The sequence below is a fragment of the Poecilia latipinna genome, unplaced genomic scaffold (genome assembly GCF_001443285.1).
Source record: "Poecilia latipinna isolate Pla-1442-1.1 unplaced genomic scaffold, P_latipinna-1.0 Scaffold157, whole genome shotgun sequence".
Lineage (NCBI taxonomy): Eukaryota > Metazoa > Chordata > Actinopteri > Cyprinodontiformes > Poeciliidae > Poecilia > Poecilia latipinna.
In genome coordinates this window covers 446,595-469,305 of record NW_015112773.1, presented here as the reverse complement: position 1 = coordinate 469,305, position 22,711 = coordinate 446,595, and the positions used below count along the sequence as shown (strand labels likewise).

The following is a 22,711-nucleotide window of genomic DNA, read 5'->3' as shown; positions in this document are numbered from 1 at the left end:
TGAGTTCAGTCTGTGAGTAGCAAAAAACTACCACCACTTCAAAAAAGGTGGTGGCAGCATCATGCTGTGAGGATGCTGCACTTCAGCGAAGAGACAGGGAAGGTGTTCAGAGTTTACGGAGATAGATGGACTGAGGGAGATTCTGGATGAAATAACGTGTCAAAGGTCAAACACTGGAGTGGGGATTTATCCTTCTGCAGCACAACAGCTCTAATCCACAGCTTAATCTGACTGATAATCTGTGGCAAGACTTTAAAAGTATTGTTCAAGGAGACTGAGACTTTCTCAAGACACTTTGTGTAAAACTAAACGTTCTGGCATCAGCAGAATTGTTTTTTTAACAATACATTGGACTCATGTTTTTTTTTATTCATTGTAATCTGACTGTAATTTGAAGCTAAACAGTAATCCAGCTGAGATCTCTGCAGAACTTTGACTTTATGCTTGATGAAAGGATCCCCCCTTATTAAAGCCCATATGCTGGCTTTGCTATGATAAAATTGCACAATTGACACAAATCAAGAGCTCTTCTTGTGAGTGCTGTGTCCTTGGTTGGATCTAGCTGTTGCTTGTCACGCAGGTGTGTGGCACAGAAAGCATATAATTATTGCTCCGGGGTCCATGCCTGAAGTAGTCTCTAATCAGAGAGAAGATGGGATGTTTAACAGCAGGTGTAAATCAGCAATGATTTTCTCTCATCTTCCTCTCTTTGTTTCTCTGCATGATTGAGCTTATCATTAAGCGAAACTGCGCTAATGGCTCTGAGTGCAGCCATGCTGTCCTCCCTGTCTGCTCTGCTTTTTGCCTCTGTCCTTCCTTCACCTCATTTTTTTTTATAGCTGTCTTTTGAATTAGATTGGATTAAATAGCAAATCAGTGAAAGAAAAAAAATATTGGTCATGACACATATAATTGTGCTATTTTTGTATTAGAAAAAAAAAAAAATTAAACAAGCTGATTTTTAGCCATAAGACCCGACTGGGGGCTTTATATTTTGAAACCAATGCGCGTAGTTGAAAAAGTTTTGATGTATGAGCGGGAGTAAACATCACACAAGCCATAGAAGACTTTTATCAAAAGTCTTCTATGGGAAAAATGCAAGCATCACACAAGCCATAGAAGACTTTTATCAAAAGTCTTCTATGGCTTTTGATAAAAGCCATAGAAGACTATGGGAGACTTTTGATAAAAGTCTCCCATAGAAGACTTTTATCAAAAGTCTTCTATGGGAATAATATGCATATTACAATGCATATTACAAAATGCATTGTAATATTTAAACAATGCATTTTATTCGTTTGACAATGATAACTCTCAGTACTGATTCAGGATAACATATCAGTGTGAATTTATAAAAGCAAGAGGACTGGAGTCTCTAGTCAGTAGAGCAGCAGTACATTATGGCTTATGTTTTTTATTCATCCAATTTATTCTAATTATTTGAATCAATTTAAAAGTACTAAATAAAATGTCATTAGTACAGTTGAGTGTGTGTGTGTGTTGTGCCAATCTATAATTTTTTGCCTTTGTTTCTACAAATAATCTTTTATTCTGACCCAACGTATCTGCATTCTGCAAGGACCAAGGTCTCAATATATGGGTTGTGCTTTGCCCCTGCGCCACCACAGCACCTCTGATTCTGATTTCATTTTAAGAACTATAATTGATAAATGTTGAAATGTAGCACCTGCAAAATCATCATTTACAAAGAGGTAAAAGTTCAAGGATACAGAACTTATTTTTTAACACATTGCCTCTTACTAGTATCTGGTGAAGACAGCTCCCAGTCACACTGTCCCTTTGCTAATTCAGCATACACAGTACAGGTACGATTTGAAATCCCGTGGCATCCTCTCATTTTTGAAAAAGTCTTCTATGGGAAAAATACAAGAACAAATCCTCTCAACGTCTGTTTTTCTACTGTAGCTGTCTGATTGCAAAGCCGATTTGCTCTTTTATTTTTTTAAAAAATCTATAGCTTCTTAGACATATTCCTCTGTTTTCACAAATACTGAAATATTTTGTGTTCCCTTCTCTCAGTAACAGCTTCTGCACTGAAGGTGTTGTTGTTAGTGCCATGTTTTAGCACTTATGGTGTGTTCACTGATTAGAGGAAACGCTGATTTTTAGTTTCTGGCCATGGGGTCAAGTTGAAAACGGTCTGATGAACTCATTTGCCCATTTCCCTGCTGATGTCAAAATGTGTTACAGGGATGATCCGAGATTTCCATTTTATTGTGGTTTTTATTGCGGTATAATATTCTACAAGGTGATATGCAAAGTCTTTTGCCAAGTTAGCTCCTGCTGATGATGTCAGAGGGCAGGAAGGAACATATGCAGTTTTGCTCTCAAACACTGGCTCACATTTCTGATTGCATTCAAGCATATACGAGTCAGAACGGATGCGACTTGCCCTGCATGAACACGTACAAATAGTCCCACCACTGCACACAGCAAACTGCCTCAGCAGATGCTCTGTGGTTTTAAGGATCAGATGGACCCTGTTGTATCTGCACCGGAGGCCTCACTGTGGTTGTCGGACGCCTGAGTGAATCTGGCTTCAGCCATCTGTCTCAGCACCTCTCAGTACGCAGACTGGATCTCATCCCACTCAATTATAAAAGGCAGTTTGGTTATACTTCGATTACAAACTCCACTAAAGTGCGCAAATTGTTCAAATCAGTCTGTGCAATTAGTCAAAGACGGTGATACAAAGTTTTGGTTGATCGCTTTAACTTGTCTGGGGCATAAAAGTGGACTCGACAATAACGTGAAGCCAGTTTGTGCTTGCTGAACGACTGCAAACGAGGCTAAATTTGGGGCTCTGCCCGTCGGCGTCTTATGGCTCGCTAATTAAGCTGTTATGCTGACTTTGATCTTATTGTGGCTGAATCCTCTCCTCACTGCGAGGTTGCCAAGCAACATGTGAAATTCAGCAAGTTACAGCTCTAGACCAGGAAGCAATCTTTTATAAAGTTGTTGTGGAGGCAAGCTTTGGCGTGCAGCAGCTATTTTGGTGATGCCCCTGGGGCAGTTATGTCAGCCTAACAAGCTCAGGTCCACATGTAAATGAAGAGAGTGATGGAAATATTACTGTGGGCTCAATAGACACAGAGACAGTAAAGGCACTCGCAGCTCACATGAAAGACTTTGTCCAAGTGATGGAATGGGTGCTTTGACAGAGGACCAGGATGTGTCCAGGTGTTACCTTCTTGCTTGGATGTCAAGAAGAGACCAACAAGCACATGATTTTGCTTTTTTTATTTATTTATTTATTTTGTTTACGTAAGTGCTCACTCCTTTAGCTATTACTTTCAAAATCAAGCATCTGATTTCCACTGATGCTTCTTCAGCTTGATTGGAAGCCAGAGTTTAGTTTAAATCGCTCTTTGAAGGATCTTAAGGGTCAGTGAGCATCAGAGAAAAAAACTAGACAAGAAATCATTTGTAGAACTTTAAACCAGATTTATTCATCAACATTAGAACTTATATAAGAGGTGATCAAGAACTCAATGGCCATTACGGCAGAGCACCCTAAGCTTTTTAGCTGCTTTTATTTGATGCTCCTCTTGTCCAGCATTGTCAAATTTGTTGGGCAGTCGTGTCTTGGTAAGTTTTCAGCTGTGCCATTTCCTTTTGATGGATAAAACTATTATTCTCCAAGGTGTGTTCAGAGATGGGATTTTACTTTACAACCTAACCCAGCTTTGAACTTGTCACAACCATATCCACGAACTGTGTGCACTGTGATGGTTTATCTAGGGGTTTCAGAATGAAGAGGTCAAATAAAAAAATATATTATTTCCTTTCTGCTTCACACTTATTGTACCGCTTAGTGTTGGTCTGACAAAATAGACAAAATACTTTGCAGTCTGCTGTGACATTACAACGTGCTACCATGGGAATGAACCCATTTAGTGCAGAGATTTCATTAATTTAGCAATATCTTTAGGTTTTTTTTCTTTTTTGAGAATGTCTAGTGAACATACAACTTTTCTCACATACATAAAATTAATATATATCACGTTTATTGTCGCAAAGTTAAAATCGGTGGCATCATCTGCTTCGAATGCAATGACGTGAAGCCAAAAACTCCTGCTGGTCAGCGCCACTGATCTCATTAATTGAATCTTGTTTCATTGGTCTAAGTCCTCTTACGACGAGGCGATTAGAATAACGGTGTCTGTTCGTTTATTTAATGTGAAACACCGTCGTGATACCGGGTCCGGATAGCGTTACATGAACAACGTCATGAAGGCGATATTAAAGCCAACTGAGTTAAACTGCAACTCTGTAAGTGCCAGCGTACTACACAGTTTGACTGAGACAAACTGTTAGCTTCCAGCCAGCAGCCTTTCCCACAGGCATCTCCTTCATGACCTTTCAAATGATTGCTGATTAGGAGCACTCAGCCGCCTCCAGCGAGGAGAGCAAGTGAGAGGAGCAAAGGGGAGCGTAGGAGGGCCGTCCTATCTAAACAGTGTAGTAAGAATATTTTTATTCACCATTTGCTGTGCTTTTTCTTTTTTTTTTTTTTGCCACACCGAGCACACACTCTGTTGTCACTCAAATGTTTTTTCACCAAACACTTATTTTTTTATTTTTTTTATTTTTCCTGCCAGATGTTTATTAATGATGTTTATCGTTATTTTGTTGCAACTGCTGACAGGTTCAGGAAAAGAATGACACCCATAAGATAAATAAGGAAAAAAAACAAAACAACTGTCACTCATTTTAGAAAGTGAAACTTATAAAGTTTCATTGCACGTATCAAAAATTAGAATAGATCAATAAAAAAAAAAAGCCAGCCTTGCCATCATTCTGTTCAATTCCAATCTACTTTGTGCTCCACCTGGGATTTGTCCATTTGAGTTTGATTCCTCAGGATGCATTTCATCCTGGCCAATCAGCAAACAGAAGGAGGAGGAGTTGTGAACAATATGATTTTTGAATTGTAGTTCGCCTTTGGTTCTAGCTTACCGGTGACGGTGGAGGAAATGAATGAAACCACTTTTCCAAACACACAGAAGCTGAAATTGGAGCAAGAGGAATGTTTAGGACATTTTTTCTGGAAAGGGTGTTGGTCAGTTCTGCACAGCTGTCTTTCCTGCAGGGTTTGGTTGTTTGCAGCTCACACAGTTTCCTGTAGGCTTCATGGAGAGCCTTCTTCGCTGTCAAGCTGGCACATTGCGGATGTCATGAAAAATGTCAGCGATTGGGTAAAGTCAAAATACAAACAGAGCCCACGCCTCCAGCAAGCAATCATTTCTCAATATCCGAGGATTCAGACCTTCTGTATAAGCCAAAGTTTGGAGTAAGGGGCTGGTTTTTAGCAGGCTGTAAAAAATCTGATTTTTAACAGAATTATCACCCTACTGAAATATATTTTATCTCTATTCACTCAATACTTGGTTGGGCCTTTAGTGGGGCAAACACGTTTTCATCCTTGAGCCCTCAACAAATTACAGGGTTATATATTTCCTGGAGTCATTGGATGGCCTTTGACCTCAGGCACCTGAATAGACTTCTGAAGGCTTTTGGCTTGTGTAACATCTAAGATACTGCAAATTATGTTTTCACTCCATTTTACAAAAGGAGAAACACACACAAAATAATGTTTACTTTGCTTCGGAGGTTTTGTTTTTCAGGCAGGGGAAAAAGAATATCGTATATACAGTATGTGTTTACTGAAACATGAAAGCACGACATTACCGCATCAGATTGAAACCAAACGCAAACTCACACCAAAGGGGTGAAAACAAATGGGGCTGCGTATGGAGGCTGGCTGTTTGATGAAGCAGCGTGGATCAGTACGGAAAGGCGGAGTGAGTCAGCTGCAGCTGGGAGCTTTCTCTCTCTCTCTCCCCGTTCTCCTCCTCCGTGAGAACAGATGTTTTCCTGAGATTAATATTCCCACTCACAGTTTATTCATCTGTGTTATCCCCTCTCTCACCAGGTGATTTCATGCCTCCTAAGCTGCCAGAAAGACTTTTTCTCCCCTCTTGCAGCCAGGATGGCCAACCTGTCCCAGATTTTAATAAATGATGCTGATAAATCTTGCACATGAGACATAATGCTTGTGCACGCCTCTCTCTCTCTCCCTCTCTCCATTCATAATATTTCCCATTCTTTATGAATCTTTAAACAGTGGGAATCTTTACCACCATTTCTTCATTCAGACTGGTCATAATTCACGTGCAGCGTTGTGTGCGCACCAGATTCTGAACCAAAGGAAGCCGTCTTCACAGTGGCTGCCCTCATTCACTGTGGCCTTGAGTGATTGCAGATTTGATAGGTGGCAATAAATGATGGATGACTGTTTCCACTGCTGTCAGACAGCGCTGCGTCGGGTCCTTTTCTCAGTCGGGGGTAATGAAGTAGGCGTTAGTGATCATGGGACCATGATATTGATCTCTGGGAACTCTTTGCTAGGTATGGTAATGACTGATCAGCTTTCGGGTGTACAGCATATCTGCTGTTTAGACTCTATTGAGGAGGACAATGAGTGCTTTTACAATTAGCCTCTTGCCTTTGAGATTGGACCATAAAGTCTTTTGGCGGGGAAGAATGAACTTCTATCTAAAAAGTATCATGTGGAGTTGTTCCCCTCACCTTTACCTTGGCATGTTTGTATAGAATTAAGGAAATATCTGTGCCATCTTGTGGCTTGTTTGATTTATCCATATGAATAATTTGAGCTTTTTTTTTACTTTCTTCCTATAAGTATATCAACTTACACTGTCCAAATCCATTCTGAGTGGCAACCAGTTTTATGTGACTCTTTCTTGATAAGCTGCATGACACATACATTTTTCCTACATGTGAAAGTTTGCAGCTAAGATATTAGTCTTTGTAGTTTTTTGTTTTTTTTCCATTTCACGTATGTTGTGAAGGAAAACCTAGTTTCTATGTCAACCAGAGTTGGTACTTTTTTTCCTGTAGTATAGACATAAATAATAAAGGTGCAGTCTTTGTGTATTCTAACAATAGGGATTCATCCATTGTGTTCTCCAAGTGTCCTCAAGATAATGGATTTCTTCAACCCATTTTTAACGACTTACCCCAATGAAGTTGCTCATGCTAGTTGCTTGTACCTGGGATCTAGTTGTCATGATTCACATGTGTTGGCCATACCTGAAGTTGGACTTGTAAATTCAGAGCGTTGTTTTTTGGTTCAGCTCTTTCCTCAGCGTTGAGGTCTGTCCAGCTCCAGTCCAGCTCCTGTCACAGCTCCAGTCCAGCTCCTGTCCCAGTTCCTGTCCAGCTCCTGTCCAGCTCCAGTCCAGCTCCTGTCCAGCTCCTGTCCAGCTCCTGTCCCAGCTCCTGTCCGGCTCCTGTCCAGCTCCTGTCCCAGCTCCTGTCCAGCTCCTGTCCAGCTCCTGTCCCAGCTCCTGTCCCAGCTCCTGTCCAGCTCCTGTCCAGCTCCTGTCCAGCTCCTGTCCCAGCTTACTATCAGTCTGTTTTCACCAAACGTTAAAAGGTCAAAATATTTTATGTGTTGATCTTGAACTGGTCTCTATCACTAAAACAGCATTTATCTCCTGAACTATTTACCTGCACATGCAAATAATATACAAGTCTCAGATCTCTCACATGTATTAATTATGCTTTTGTTGTTGTTGGTATACATCGTAATTATTTTTAAGAGAAAATAAACAGTGCCCCAGCAGCATAATGTCACAGCTGCTTCCTCCCCGCCACATCGGACCTGTGCAGCTGATATGTCAAGTGTCCAGGGACAATGTCCGGTGATATCGAGGAAGCATTTTGGTGTCCGTGCACATACTGTACAGCTTAACTGTTTAATGAAACTTTCTATTTCATTAAATATATACCTTTCAGAGTGGATATATAAATGTCTCGTCATGAGTCGAACTATTCCTAACATTCACATATACAAAAATACACACTTTACTATTATACACTGATGTTTTACAACTCAACTTTTTATAAGATCAGAGAATACTTCTTTCATAAGTATATGCCGTTGACTCATTATGATCCTGCACCCCAGAGTAATAATCTCCATCATGTTTCTGCTTATGTTAGAGGCTCTTAATTAAATAAGCCCAGGCTTGTTTTGCTTATTAGATGTAGTATGCACAACAGACTGCATAGTTAACCTTTAAAGAGAGCTCTCAGTCTCCCCTTTGTTTTGCCATAATGCATAGCTCTCCGTAATTATGACTCGGCTTTGACCTTCGTCGAGTCTGTTGCCAGTAACAGGCAATAAGTGGATTGTGGAGTCCAAGCACCTGTTAGTCCATTTGTTCCTCATGTTAATTGTGAATGTTAATAAGGTTTTCTCTTGATGCTGGCTGCGTTTCCTCCTCCGTACGTTTGTGAAGCCTTTGGCCAGCGCCTGCTGACGCATGCTCCTCACAGCTACGTCTGACCAACAGTGACAGAAAAGGTTGTGATTCTCAGTGACCGTCAGACACTGACCGATGAAGACTTCACAAAGAAATACAATTTTCTTTCTTTTCTTTTTTTTCCTTTTTTGCTTTGCTCTTTGAGTTTTTACTTCAGAGTGTTTACATTTTTTTAAACTCACTTTGTTGCATAGTGTTAATGAGGTTAGGGCAGTTATGTGAAGACAAACGAACAAATCAGCTTGTGTTGTGAAGCTTGTAATTCTGTAATGGGTTACGGCATTTTCGGCATTATTTTCTTCTGAAGCAAAAACATATTACACTCTAAAAATGAACAGAAATAAACCCCAAGCTTTACTTCTTGTGCCACTTTTACTGTCATGCAGTGTTTGACACTTTAATGGGTGATTTGCATGCTTGTCCTAGATTAATATTCTTCTTTTTATCGACGGGATTATCTAATTGAGGGAGGGACAGATGGTATTTAAATTTAGACCCATAATTTAGTTGATGCGTCTTTCAATCTCTGCTCATTATCAACTTTTGCTTCTCATCTCTGTGAGATTAAAAAAATAAATAAATAAAAAATAAAAATAAAAAAGTAAGAGTGTAATTTCTGGCCCATTCTGGCTCTTTGCTCATCTGTTCACTGGAGGAAATGAAAAAAGAAATAGAACGATTTATTGAGAAAACACGGGAAGCAAAATGCTCCGTCCTCAACCTGCCTATCAGGCTTCCAACTTTGAGAAAAACTCGAGTTTTCCTTGGTTCCACCAGGAAATCTATGTAAACTCTGCATATCCTATCTACGTATATGATCCTAAATGCTAAATCTCATCTGCATAACTCAAAACATATCATCACGTTGCTCTGCAGATTTGTCACTAACTTGGCTCAGGCGAGGCGTCTGGCTGTGCCCGACCCGAACCTGTCAGCAGTCCTCCAACAGGAAACCGGAAACTACAATCTGTCACCTCCTCCTCCCGACACCCACTGCGGTGCAGAGCAGCTCTGTGCAGCCGGCGTTATTAGCCCACCTGCCACCCTGGCTTTTATCAACCTCTCCCAGAAAACTCACTGCACCATCTGAACTTTTGCACACTATCCAACCCAAATTCAGAGTACAGTGAACACAAAAGGCTGTTTAGAAGGCATCTGTTAATCAAAGGTTGACAGAAAATGGAATAGATAAATAAACAAAGCAATTAAAAAAGACTGACATTTAGCGTCAGACTTATTTATTAAAGCCAATAAAATATTAGTAATTATAGAATTAACTGGAAGATGAAATTTGAACAAGACAATTTAGTAAATGTTCCATATAGAGTTTACTTCTATGAGATATTTAGCTTTGGCATACATTGAAGCTGCATTCCCTACATATTTGTTACGTCTTTATGGCAGTGAAATGCAGCTTCATAAACTAAGATTAGTTTATTAAATTGGCTAGAACCGGTTATCTTTACATGCACAGTATTTTCCAGGTCAGTGTTCAGTCAGCACTGTGTACCGCTGTCCAAGTAATCCGAGCTACTGATGCTCATCGTCACCATTTGCGGCTCATCCAGGCTTCTTTCACATTATTACAAAACACAAATGACCACATAACAATGCAAATTAGACTCGCTCCAAGGCCTCACAATACCTTTCTCTGTTTCAAAAGAGGTGCTGTTCTTCACAAGTCTAATTTGTTCCTTCTTGAATTAAAAATTGTTGCATGAACTGATTTAGTTTTTAAAAAAAGGACAACTAAATAGTCTGAGGTTGTGAATGGTCTCGCATTTGATGGTAACATAGCACCATTCTGCTCAATGTTGTTGAAGTCTGGCTTTCATGTGGAAAATTAACGATTATGTGATCTGCGGTAAGATTTTATATTGCAATGCTCATAAATTGGTTAGTCTCCTTTCAAGAAAAATGCTCGTCTGACAAGCCTAAAATCCCTACAACATGTTCAGTTTATTTGCTTGCAGAAATCGCAAATAAGTTTTTAAAGAACTTCAGAAATAAACTTTTTGTGACTGAACTGACCATTCAGTGACTCTAAAGGGAAACCCGAAGCCATCTGACAGCTGCAGTGCAGTAATCTGTAGTCAGACTACAGCACAATAACTGATCAAGAGAAAATACTAAATATTGCAATGATGCAAGTTAAATGCTGTGACTTCACCTTAAGAGAGCTGGATAAATAGAGCACTCAGTTTTATTAATTGAGTCAAAATACTAACCCTACTGGTCAAATATTACCAGTAAAAGTAAAAGTTCTATAGCACGTACTTTCAACACCCCTTAGGAATTAAAAGTACTTAAAAATTAAAAGTTTTTTAATAATGCATTTCACTTGAGTGTAGTCAAGAATAACCAGAAAAAACATTCCGCTGTACTGGACAGATCAATAACTTTAAATTTATAATAACACATTAGTCTCCTATTAACGCTTTTCTAGACACTCAACGATGCTTTACATTTTCCTGTGTTATTCCTTCCCTCCTCAGTCACATTCGGCAGTGGGAGCATGGCTGTCATTTTGTGCCTACGGTCCCTCCAGACCGCCACCATCTCACAGTCACACCAGCATATTTACACATGGGGAAGTCGGGTTAAGTGTTTTGCTCAGCGACGCAGCGACATGATGCACTCAGGCAGAGATTTGAACCGAGCAAAATTGCTGCCCCAACCTCGACGCTCCCTTTTCGGTTATTGTTTGGACCGGTAACTCTAGCCATCATTAACCTTTTTATGTGATCGTAACGATCAGGTTCCATAATCATAATTTTCTATTAGAACAAGAGAGCAGGTGGAAAATAAGATGGATGAAAAGGTTAAACCAAAAATAAATCAGGTGGAGTGGGGCCCATGTTTACTCTGATTAACAAGGCCATTACCTTTAATTGCTTCCAAGAATTTTGTGACAGCCTGCAAATGTAGTGTTTCCAGTTCTAACCTCTAATGGTCATAAACACATGTTTAGTCCTTTCTGAGCACAGTTGTGTGAATATTGCAGGATTTCAAAGAAGAGCAGCTTTGTGACGTGCAAACTGCGTAGCCTCCAGCTGTGGGTCGTTGCTGGGACACTCGATGGCTGCAGCATGAAGATTTTGCGTTGAATATGACATAAAATCACCTATTTAATTTCTCAACATACAATCAAGTGAAACAATCAGGACTTGGCTCTAAATATTCATTTCTTTTTTAGTAAATATTCACCTTTTTTTAAATATCACCTTTTCTTATCTCTGGAAAAGAAAGGAATTTAATTGTATCAAAAACATAAATGAAACCCTTGTGATAAACAAAACTTAAACAAAATGTTAAGCAAATTTGACATTTCTTGTGGGTGCAGCAAGAAGAAAAACATCATTGAAACAAAACCAAAAGAACGCAGTTCAAGAAAAAAGATGCTGGTGGTGCAACCATGTGCAATAGTGGGGAGCAGCAGGGCCAGAATAGATGGATAAATGTATGGCGATACATACAGGCCAATACTGATACACAACTAAAACGGTTTCCTGACATACAGACTTATCCCCAGTAGACTTGAACGTTTTGTTGAGACAATTATCTATAATTTGATCACTCATGCAAATGTATGATATATTTTTCAGCTTTTCCTATGCATAAACTTTGAAAAGTGTATTTCGTTATCTTTCCAATATTCTGCCAAGTCCCAAAAATATTCCTGTGTGACTAGATTTCAGTGACGTGCATGTTTTTGAAAAGCACTGCCTTTTCTCCTGGTTTTTGTATGGGATTTTTTTTTTTTAGCTTTTGCAGGGGGAGACCCCGCACATTTTCGAGAGGGCAGAGACCCAGTTGGTGTTTGATCAACCAAAGAGACATCATGTCGTCTCGCTTCTTGCTGAACTCCACAGTCTAGCCACGGCCCAACTTTTTATCAATTTATTGGTCTCAACACAGCTAAACTCAGTCAAACAGTCAGACATATGCTCCTGCACCACAATGTTCATCACAGAAGTTTTTCTTTTTTTTTTTTTTTTTACTTCATTCGATGAACAAAAACATTTTCATTCATAACAACTAGAGTGTGTTTAGTTGGAGCTTTCTTTTTTGGCCTGTAATCCTGCCTACAATGTTGTTAAAATCACCTGCTTCAGAAAGATTTGCCTCGCCTCAGATGATACGACGTGGAGCCTTCTTCTTGTATCCTAGCGCGTTAAATTTTTCCATCCAGACTTTTTACGTTTGTGATTTTGAAGTGGCAGCATCAGATCTGAGGCATTCCTCTTTGCCTTTTGAAAGCTCATCCCCTTTGATACTTGACTTTCACTACTTTATGATTGTTGCTTCCTATTTGCCAAAGTGGACGAAAATACGTGTTGTAATTTTTACAAAGATGGATGCAGCCGTCGTAATTTCAAAGAATTTCAGGAATCTCTTTTTCAAATTATACAAATGGTGCCTTAACATCAAACTGTTTGAGACTAGCTTCAAAATTCCTACCTCAACGTATGCTGCGTCATGCTTATTTTAATCGTTACCATGACTTATTTGCTCCGTGAACTTTCACCGGCTGCTCGCAGGCCTTTCAAATGCAGTGATTTAAACCCTGTTCTATAAATATCTCTCCACGTCACAGCTACTCAGAATCATCATCACATCTTTTCCTCTCACCTCACTTTCCTCTTTCCACGTGACATATCTGCTCTGTACTACACCACTAGAATAAAAATATCCCTCGGTGACTTTTTTTTTTTAACACATTTTCCACAGAGAAAGAGACTGTGCACCTCCGTCGGCTCTCTTTGCGTTCGGTTTCCACACTGAGCTCCCCCAGATGTCTCCTCTCTGCCGACGAGTCTGTGCTTTCATCTTCACTTTGGTTGCTCTTCCATCTTTTATTTTAAGAAAGCCTGCCTTGGATTAGTTCATACCCTGAAAAGCCTTTGGATTAAGATGTGTGAAGGGCACCATCCAGATGATTAAAAGAGGAGGCAAGAAGCAGTGGGGAGAAGAATGGCAGAGGAAGTGGGATAGAGAGGGGAAATGTTCACTTGAAAACTGTAAATAAAGGAAAAAAGATATGGGTAAACACTGAGGGAGCCAGCGCAGGAAAAGAAATGTTTATTTGAGGGGATTAAATTACTGCTTCACATCCAACTGTTCTTTGTGTTTTTGATTATCTCTCGCTGGTTGTTGTTTATTATTGGCCTATTGACTCCTTTGAAATACCGAAACTGACTCTCTGTTGCTATGCAACTCCTTAAAAGTGTCTCAGTTCTAAACCTCTGCACTTCCCTACCGAAATAAGGCAGAAGCAACAGCTTTAAAGTGTCATGAGTGCCAACAACGCGCACACCACACAGACAACACTGATGCTTTGTGTTGCTACCCGAGTTAAATGTTAGTATTTAGGTTGTGCTAGCTTGCAGTGTCTTGCAAAAGTACTCACAAAACTTATTGCATTACTTTCAAACTTTTATACAGATACAAAATCTGAATAGTGTAGAGTGCATTAACCCCGCTTAACTCTGATACCTTTAAATAAAAATCTGTGCAACCAACAGCCTTAAAAACTCACCTAAGTTAAGTTCACCTGTGTGTAATTTAATCACAGCATAAATGCAGCTAAACTGTGATTGCCTCAGATTTGTTGGAGATCATGAAAGAACAAAAGCTTAATAAAAATCAGGGTATTTAGCAGACAGAGCAGAGAGAATCTTGTGCATATGCAGTAAGCAGGGTTAAGTTATAAAGCATAATTGCAAGATTTGAAAATAAACGGCAAAACTGCAAACCCGGTGAGACACAGCCATGTCTAAGTGGACAGGCAGCATTAATCATAGGTCCATCGTAACTCTGGAAGAGAGCCAAAGATCTACAGGTCAGGATGGAGAAACTGGTGATTTGTTGTACACTCCCCAAATGTAGATTATGTGGAGGAGTGGCAAAGAGTTACAAACCTACATTTGTCACAAACCATGTAGGAGACATTGAAAAAGAAGGTGTTCTGGTTAAGATTTCACTTTTCGGTGTAGATTTAAAACAGAAAAAAAACTACTGTACATCACTCTGAACACACCATCCACTCAGTGACTTGGTAGTAGAAGTTTTGTGGTTGGAGTGTGGCAAACTGAAACCGAAGAGGTATGAATACTGTCACAATGTATTGCATTTTCCTGGCAGCTCACGTCTGGAACCACACGTGACACCAAACGTTGCTTCCTAGGCAATAAAGCCACGTTCATTTATACCTCATCACATTTTTTCCCAGCATAATTTTAAGCTGCCAACAGAAGATTGTGGCGAGCTTCAAATAAGCTTTCAGCAATTTCATTTGATGTATTGTCCAAGCACTTCTTAAGATAAGTGTTCTTGCCTCCAGTGGCCATGCTCCAAGATGGGGTGAAAACTCTTTCATCCCAGAGAGCCCAGGAGGACGATAAAACGCGCAAATGACACAAGAGCAGTCAGATTTATCTTGAAGCAATTCACAATGCTCTGAAGCAGAGTGTGTAAAGAGAGTCTCTCAGAAGCAAAGACAAATGATGAAAAAAAAAACATACTTACATTAGATGTGAATAACTCATTTTTAGCTACCCTGTGGTACTAGAAAGTGTTCTACAGTCTGTTTGGTTAGTCATGTGTTGTAGTTATATACTTGTACTTTAAGTGCTATAAAGTTTTCACTTTCTGTCTCAACTGGTAAATACACCTGGTCCAAATGGTGAATTCAGTCTGGCACAAGACATTTTGATACATGGACTGCACTGATCTTTTTTTTTTTTTTTTTTTTTTTTTTTTCTTTATTAAGATATATTTGCAATTATTCTAAATGCACTGATCTTCTTTAGGCCAAATCAAAATTAAATTGGTAATTTAGGTTTTTGGAGTATGGTTATGAGTAGTCAGTGGTGAACACAACCTCAGTATACATGAACACAAAGCATTTTCCCCTGGAGTCTCGATTTAGCAGCTAGTCAGAGTGGGACCGACACCAATAGCAGATTCCTGACATGTTGAAAGAACCCCTAAACCTTCTGTCTAACTCATCTACCATTCTCCACAATTACCTAACTTCATGAGACAAGTTGCAGAACTCTTACTGACAACTAATGCTTATTTTTCAAAAGATGTATTTGATTGTCAGGCTGCATGGTGGTAGTACTTTTCCCTTGAAACAAAAAGGTCCTAGAATGGCAATCACAGCTTGACGTCTTTTTGCAGAGACGGTTCATGTTCTCTCACTGGATGTGTTTTCTCTCGGTACTCTGGATTCCTCCCAAAGTCCAAAAACATAAACTAACTGCCTACCCTAAATTGTCCATAGTCTATGCTTCAACAAACTGTTAAACTCCCTCATTCATAAATAGGTCTGGTTTTGTGGAGTTCGCCGGCATTCATGTTGTTGATCCTGCATCTATATTTAGACAGCACAGGTGATCCAGGGATTGTGGTGACTTCTATATGGGTCAACTTTTAAGGTCGCTCATCATGCACACCGCCTAACAGCAACATCTCAGATGGCTTGTTGTGAGGTTCTGTTTTTGGCCAGAACCCAAATTGGCTGAAACATCTTTATAATTAAAACGGCGTTTCATAAACACTTTAGGGAAATTGAAAGTCTAAGTTCTGACACTGCAAATGTAATAATATACTGGATTAATACAAATTTGGGAAAAAGATGTGCTAAGTTACATAACTGTACATGAAATTCTACTTTAGTCTATTTTTACAACAAACAAACTCCCCATTGATTTTTTTAAGCAACCACCTAGTGCTGCAGTGCATCATGCACACTTACTATGCACTCCATAATAAGTGATTTTGAGTGTTTTTTATCTTTTACAGTTAATGACAGGGCTACTCAATTACATGTGAAGATGGGGCAGGTATTTTTATCAAGAAATTTCACTGGACCAGATACTGTCTTTGTAAAAGGTAACAAAAACAGATTACTGTATTAAAACAAGTTCTGTTTATTATTTTTGCCTCATTTTTAATTTGGTCAATTGTTACAACTATTCTAAAAAGTACATTGTTCACTATAAATACAGCCATGAATATTTTTTGTTAGGTAATATGTTTCATATTATGTACATTTAAACCATGGATCTTTTTATCTGTTGAATATATTGACTGTAGCTGGTGCTGGATGGGGAAAGCCTTCTACCTCAGCTATGGGTGTTAATAAATGGATGTATGGGAACTGCTATACCATAAAAGCATGAAACAAAGAAACAATGTTTTTTGAATATAAGAAATGCTGGTTCTTGGTATGGTATGGTTTCTTTTGAACGTATAGAGCAAAGTACTTTAGCCAACACAGGGAAGCAAAAAATAAAGTGATTTTCTCTCTCTCTCTCTCTCTCTCTCTCTCTCTCTCTCTCTCAGAACCTCATTAAAGCTCCAGCTTTCTCTGTGGTTTCTTCAGAATTCACAGTTTCCTTCATTCTCCTCCCTTGACATTATTCTCAGTATAAAATGGAGGTCGTGCCTGCTATTTGGTTGCCTCTCACATAAAGGGAGGTAAATTTACCATCAGACCTAAAGGACATAGAGATTATTCTCAAGGGTCTCAAATGGCTGTCCTAAAAGATCACGACAGCCTCAATTGGCAATTTGGAGTGGGGTGTGAGAAAAGATTCTTTGGATGATGTGAGTCTTCAAAAAGAGGCCATCATTTTAAAAAGAAGTTTAATTTATTGATTTTAGAATTGCAGTTTTCTAGCAAATGTAGAATGAAAATAGCTTCCATGGGAGTTTCTATCAGATGTTGCAGTTTCTTGTGTGGTTTAAGGCATGTCTTCTTTCTGACCAGTGTTGTTGTTGAGCAGCTTCTAGCCTCAGGCTATCATTGCAGTTCATTCTCACTGATCTCTGCAGCAAATTCCCAGATGCGACAAAAGCCTGTGCTTCTAAAAAATACATTCTGAGAAATTCCACTGTAGGATCAGCCACAAAACATCCGCAGTGGTTCATTTGCAGTTAGGCCAAGATTATTCAGCATGCAATTAATAATAATGTTCTGTCAATTAAGAAGTATTTTTCTGGTCAGAAATATTTCCCAATAGACAGTAGGACTCTGTACAAGGGGTATCATTAAAATATATAAATATATATATATTTATACAGCAAAATGAACATGTCAAAAATTATACACTTCTAGATAATAAATAGCTTAATGGATTGCTATAATGCCAGTACACAGTACACATATCAAGCACTTTGTATAATTGTTGAACACATTTTTGCTCTGATATTTTAACAATTTATTTTTGGTGATGTTAGAGGACTTTCTTGCTGTCACCCCAATCTTTTAGTTATTTTCACAGCTTCTCTGTTAGAGTCAAGTCAGGATTATGGCTTCTTTTATTTCAGGTTTTGTAAAGTTTTAAGCTGATGATTGAGATTTCATCTGGTTCTGAAGTACCTTTAGGATGACAAGACAAGGTATAAAAATGATATAAAACGTCTTTTTTCTTCTCTTTCTGCTTTTAATTAGGAGAAAAGGCTTTGTCACGCTGTGAGTGAGAGAGGGGCTGCTGCAAATTAGGGCTAGCCCTGGGACTTTGACTTGTTTGGTTTCTAGTGTTTGATGGTTTCTTCCTGTGTATTTGAGTAAATTCCGATTCTCTAAATGTGTTTAGTAGCTCTTATTCTGTTGGAGCATCTTCCTTCGCTAACATCCACACTAAAGAGTGTTGTCAGACTTGGAACTGCTCATGGTTCATTTTGGACATCGAGCAGAAACTCAGTTGTTTCCAATCGGATGTGATAGTTGCGAAAAAAATCTAAACATGGGGGAAAAAAAATGTTTTGTTTTAAAGTGATTGGTGTTATTCATCAGATGTCATATTCGAGGGCTAATCAGACCTAAGGGTCTGACATTAGCTATGAATCTATTCCACGCGGGATCCCATCACAGCCTCTTGTTTGTACACATGCGCGGGTTTCATCTGGCGCGCGTCCTTGCCTGCGTCGTGCAGCTCATTAGGTTTCATCGACGCGGAGCTGCTGCACTTTCGCTCTGCGGACAGACGCGCAGGACGGGCAGTGTGTTGTTGCTGCTGCGGCTGCTGCTGCTGCTGTCACCACGGCTCTAAAATCAGCCCAGTTTTCTTTCCAATCGCGCTGGAACAGTCTGGCATTCCTTCAGTGCTCCACCGGAGGATGCGCATCTGGATCGGAGAGAGTGCTGAGGTTCTGCCCGTCTTTCATCCCGCGCAGAGGAAGTTAGCGCAAGCACTTGGGGTATTTTTTGGAGAAAATGGCAGGCGCAAAGTGCCTTCTGAAAACACCGAGGTAAGACACTTCCTATTATCCCGCATAATATTAAATGATCACCTAATTTACCAGGCCAAAATAATTAAGCTTAATCGTGATTTTAGAGTTGTGTCTGTGTCACAACTTTACTGTTTTTATGTATTTTTTTGTTCTTATGATTCACTACGGGCCATTTAGATGTTTTTTTATTAAAGTGGAAAATAAAGTTTGCCATCTTATGTAGGACGTCACATCGGATGTAGTGAAAGCGAAGTGATCATGAGGCACAACTAAAGTGCTGTCACAAGCTACCTGTCAGCGTTGTACCCTGTGTGTCAGCTGAACTGAGAGGACGAGATCTGTGGCAACAGTCACGTTTTATCATTTGCAAATACAAAGTGATGCAGATTAAAACTGAAATAATGCAGTCTTTTTTTTTTCTTTTTTTTTTCTTTTTTTTTTGCGAAATATTGTGTCCAGCGCCAAAAGTTCTCATTTCCTGCGATCAGGTGCCGTGCTTCTCGTTTCTTTTACGTGCTGTGGTGAAGAAGTGAGCTCAGAAAATTTCTCCGGCGGACTAGGCCTCCAGAAACAGACATGTCAGGAGTTAATTGTGTCCTCTGTCTGAACGGGTAGCTGGAGCCCACGGAGCAGAAGAGTGCATCGAGCTGTCACTCTTCCCCGTGTCGTGATGGAGAGGTTGGTTTTGAAGCGCAAAGACTGGAGAGGAGATCGAGCGTGACTAATATACTCCACTGATCTTTAGTTGTCAGCTAAAAATGACATATTCACGAGCTTCGTGAAGACCAGTTTTGGATTTTTTTTTTTTTTTTAGCTATAGCACACACATGATTTATTTAATTAATTGTTTATTTGCTCTGCGTTACTGGATTTCTACGAACATCCGGGAAATTCACCACGACTGTTTGGATGGCTGTTTTGATGCGCCTTTTGCAGATCCAGAAGACTATTTAAAGCACATGTGTGTGTGTGTGATTTACTGTCTAAAGGGCAGAACCGTTTACTTTGGCTCACATATCCATGTTGACAAACTGCAAGCAGATACAGTATATGATCCATGGGGGGCTTCCAAAGGAAGATCCTTTTTGATTTGCTTTGGAATATGTCAATTATGTAAAAAGAAAAACAGATGTTCCTGCTTAAATATGCATGCCCAGCCTCTTCATTTTTCCAAACTGATCCTCATTAATGCTCTTGCAGATAAGCTCTGGGTTGGCTTATCTCAGTAAAAGCATGAACAGAGGATAATGACGCCTTCCTTTGAGTTTTCACTTGTATTTGTTTTCAATCACAGGAACCCTCTCTTTTATGTAGTTGAGTAATATTGGGAGATTTTTACCACAAGAAGTTGATATGTCAGGAGTATCCATATAGTGCGGCCCAGGGGCCATTTGTGGCCCTTGAAATGATTTTGAACAACCCCCTGACTAAAAGTCAAGAATGGTAAAAATTTGACCAGCAAACCAGAAATCAACTGATGAATTGTGTTTTTCTTTTAATAAGGCAGCAGTCCGAAGTGTTTTTAATGTTTTGGATCTTTAAGAACTTACTGATTTCTTAAAAATGTTGCTTATTACCAAGCAGGTAAAACACACACACAAAAAAAGGAAAAATCACAATAAACCAATTTTTGCATTTTTAATTGAATGAATTTTGTTTATGTGTGCCAGTTTTGGCACATATAAACGTTTGAACACCACTGTGGTATGTTGTTTCCTTATGTCTTTATGTTTCGCAATACTGATCAAACAAACTGTTATAGTTTAAGCAATGAGACCGGGTTAATAATTTGCATACTTTTTCATAGAGTTTAATTTATATTTCTGACATAATTTATTTATGTTTAATAGCTAATTCACTTTAATAGTTGAATAGGTTATATCATTGAAATGTTCAGTAATAAATTGATCCTTAGAACACCTTCAAACATTAAGCATTGTGTCTTCTCTTGTAAGCTTTCAACAGAAGAGCTGCTACATCTGTACACACACTCCTGAGAATTAGGAGGCTGGTGTGGGCCTAATGGACCTCAGAAAAAAAACTAGTAAAAAAAGACAAGTTTGGCTCCAAATATGTAACACAAAACCCAATATATAGTTGAAGAATATAGTGACTTTTTTGGGTGTGATATATATGTTTATTCATATGAAAGCTCATGATAGATTTTGTTAAAGGAAATTGGACTAATCCAATGAAATCTTCCAGGCCCTTCCCTCATCTTTGACCAAAGTTATCAGATTTCGTCATTTGAGCAGTTCGGAATTGGAGGGAAATGAGTGGCAATAGACAAACCACCAAAATGTAAGGGATGCGCAAAAAAGCTGTGAGAAATGAAGACTAAAAATCATGCAAGAAGACAGAAAAATGTGTCAAAATAATCAGTACGTTTGCTGTTGGCATCACAACTTCAGGTAAAGGGCTGGAGAAGGAGGCAGGATTTGGGGGATTCTTCATTGTCGGAGGAGAAGAGAGAGACGTTACGTAGGTACAGATTGCAAAAGAGACCATGTTAGATAGTGTGAGCCTGGTAAGCAGTAGCTGAAATGCTCATGTAGAGGGATGGTACATGTAAGGAAGAGGGCTGATGTGTGTGAGAGTGAAGGGAGGGAGGGGGTGGATTAACACACAATCAGAAAGTCACAGGAATGACACAGAAATGATAATGGCTCATAAAATGAGCTGTTTTAGGATGGATGCTAATATATATATCTATTAGTAAATGGTCAATGAAAACAGAAAATGTAAAAAAGAAAAAGAAGAAAGTTAAATCAGTTAGAGTTAATGCAATTTAAAAGTGATGAAAACAATTAGAGACTGGTCTTCATTAAGGGTACTTGTAGTGAAAAGTGTGGAAATGCTCAAATGACTGACACTTATTTGATTCGTACTTAACACATGCATAGAAATTGTTTTCAAACAATGATTTGAGTAGATTTGGTGTCCAAGTCAGTGTTGTTTTAAGCTGCCACAAAGTTACAGTTTGCAGTTGTTACAATTACAATTATCTTGTAACATCAGTTAAACATTGTTTTGTTGGCATGGGTGATTTTCTGTTGAGAACCAGATAAATAACACTGGTGAAATACTCTGTTTCCAGATTTTAAGGTGCGACTTTGCTGAGCTTTTCATTTTGCATCGATATGCTCTCCGACTATGGGTATAATGGTGTATTTTTATCAACAGTATGTTTCATAAAACAGTGAAAAGACATCTCTGGTAGTGGTTCATTGGCATCTGCTTTCACTTCAAGATGGAAATGGTGACACTGTGGCCGTCTCTCCCAAGATGAAATTCTCTGAGGAGTGAAACAGCGTATCGGTTTTTTAACATGGTTACTCTCTTCACCGCAGGCTCCTGTGCTTTGCTTTATTTTCACTGGCCAAGAATGCTAGGACCTTTTTTATTTATTAATTAATTAATTTATTGGTTGCAGTGCAACCCTGGTATTTGAATATTTGAATATTTATCTATTATTGAACATTAAATTTTTCAGGCTAAGTTCAGTTTTATAGCCCACAATCTCATTTTAGATTTTATGAGTGTGAGACTCTGTCAACCCTCTGCAGTTCACTGTGGCCTGAGGGTGGCTTTACCCAGGCCTTTACTGAAGCAAGGCGTATGGACCAGGCACATGTAGTACACATTTCATCTCGTGAATTATAAATGCCATTGACATCCTAAGAATAGAAGTGGTTGCTCAATAAATTAACAAAGAAGTGTGTTCAGTACATTTTGCTGAATAAACTATGAAATTCCAAGTCATTTTTTAATTGTCATAGTTTTCTACATGACTACGTGACTTATTTATTATGGCTGAACAAAGGAAATTCAGGAAAACACGTAACGGCAAAACTGCTGATGAATAATGCAGTTGGTTAGAATTTGTCCTTTTTTTTTCCTTGTCTTTTTTTTTCTCTTTTCTTTCATCACAGTGTCACCACTATGCTTTCTGTGCTTTAGCATCTCACACACTAAACATGCACAACCAGTGTGGGCATTGAAGGCAGTGAAAGTCAATGCAACAGGCCACAAATTGTATTTCTATGGAAAGTTTCTATGTATTGCCTTGGAGATGTAATATAGACATTTCACCA

The 22,711-nt window shown here is 39.0% G+C and overlaps 1 protein-coding gene across 3 annotated transcripts in view; it reads left to right on the top strand.

Moving 5' to 3' along the window:
• sphkap (SPHK1 interactor, AKAP domain containing) overlaps window positions 1–22,711 on the top strand; it is a 114,802-nt gene that overhangs the window by 47,101 nt on the left and 44,990 nt on the right. Inside the window, exon 1 of one of the 3 annotated variants that reach the window (XM_015029580.1) lies at window positions 18,273–18,635. The exons of the other annotated variants lie outside the window; for them this stretch is intronic. Coding sequence (XP_014885066.1) covers window positions 18,601–18,635 — 35 coding nt within the window. The 5' untranslated portion in view covers window positions 18,273–18,600. Of the gene's footprint in view, window positions 1–18,272; window positions 18,636–22,711 lie in introns of those variants that run through there. 3 annotated transcript variants of the gene reach the window in all.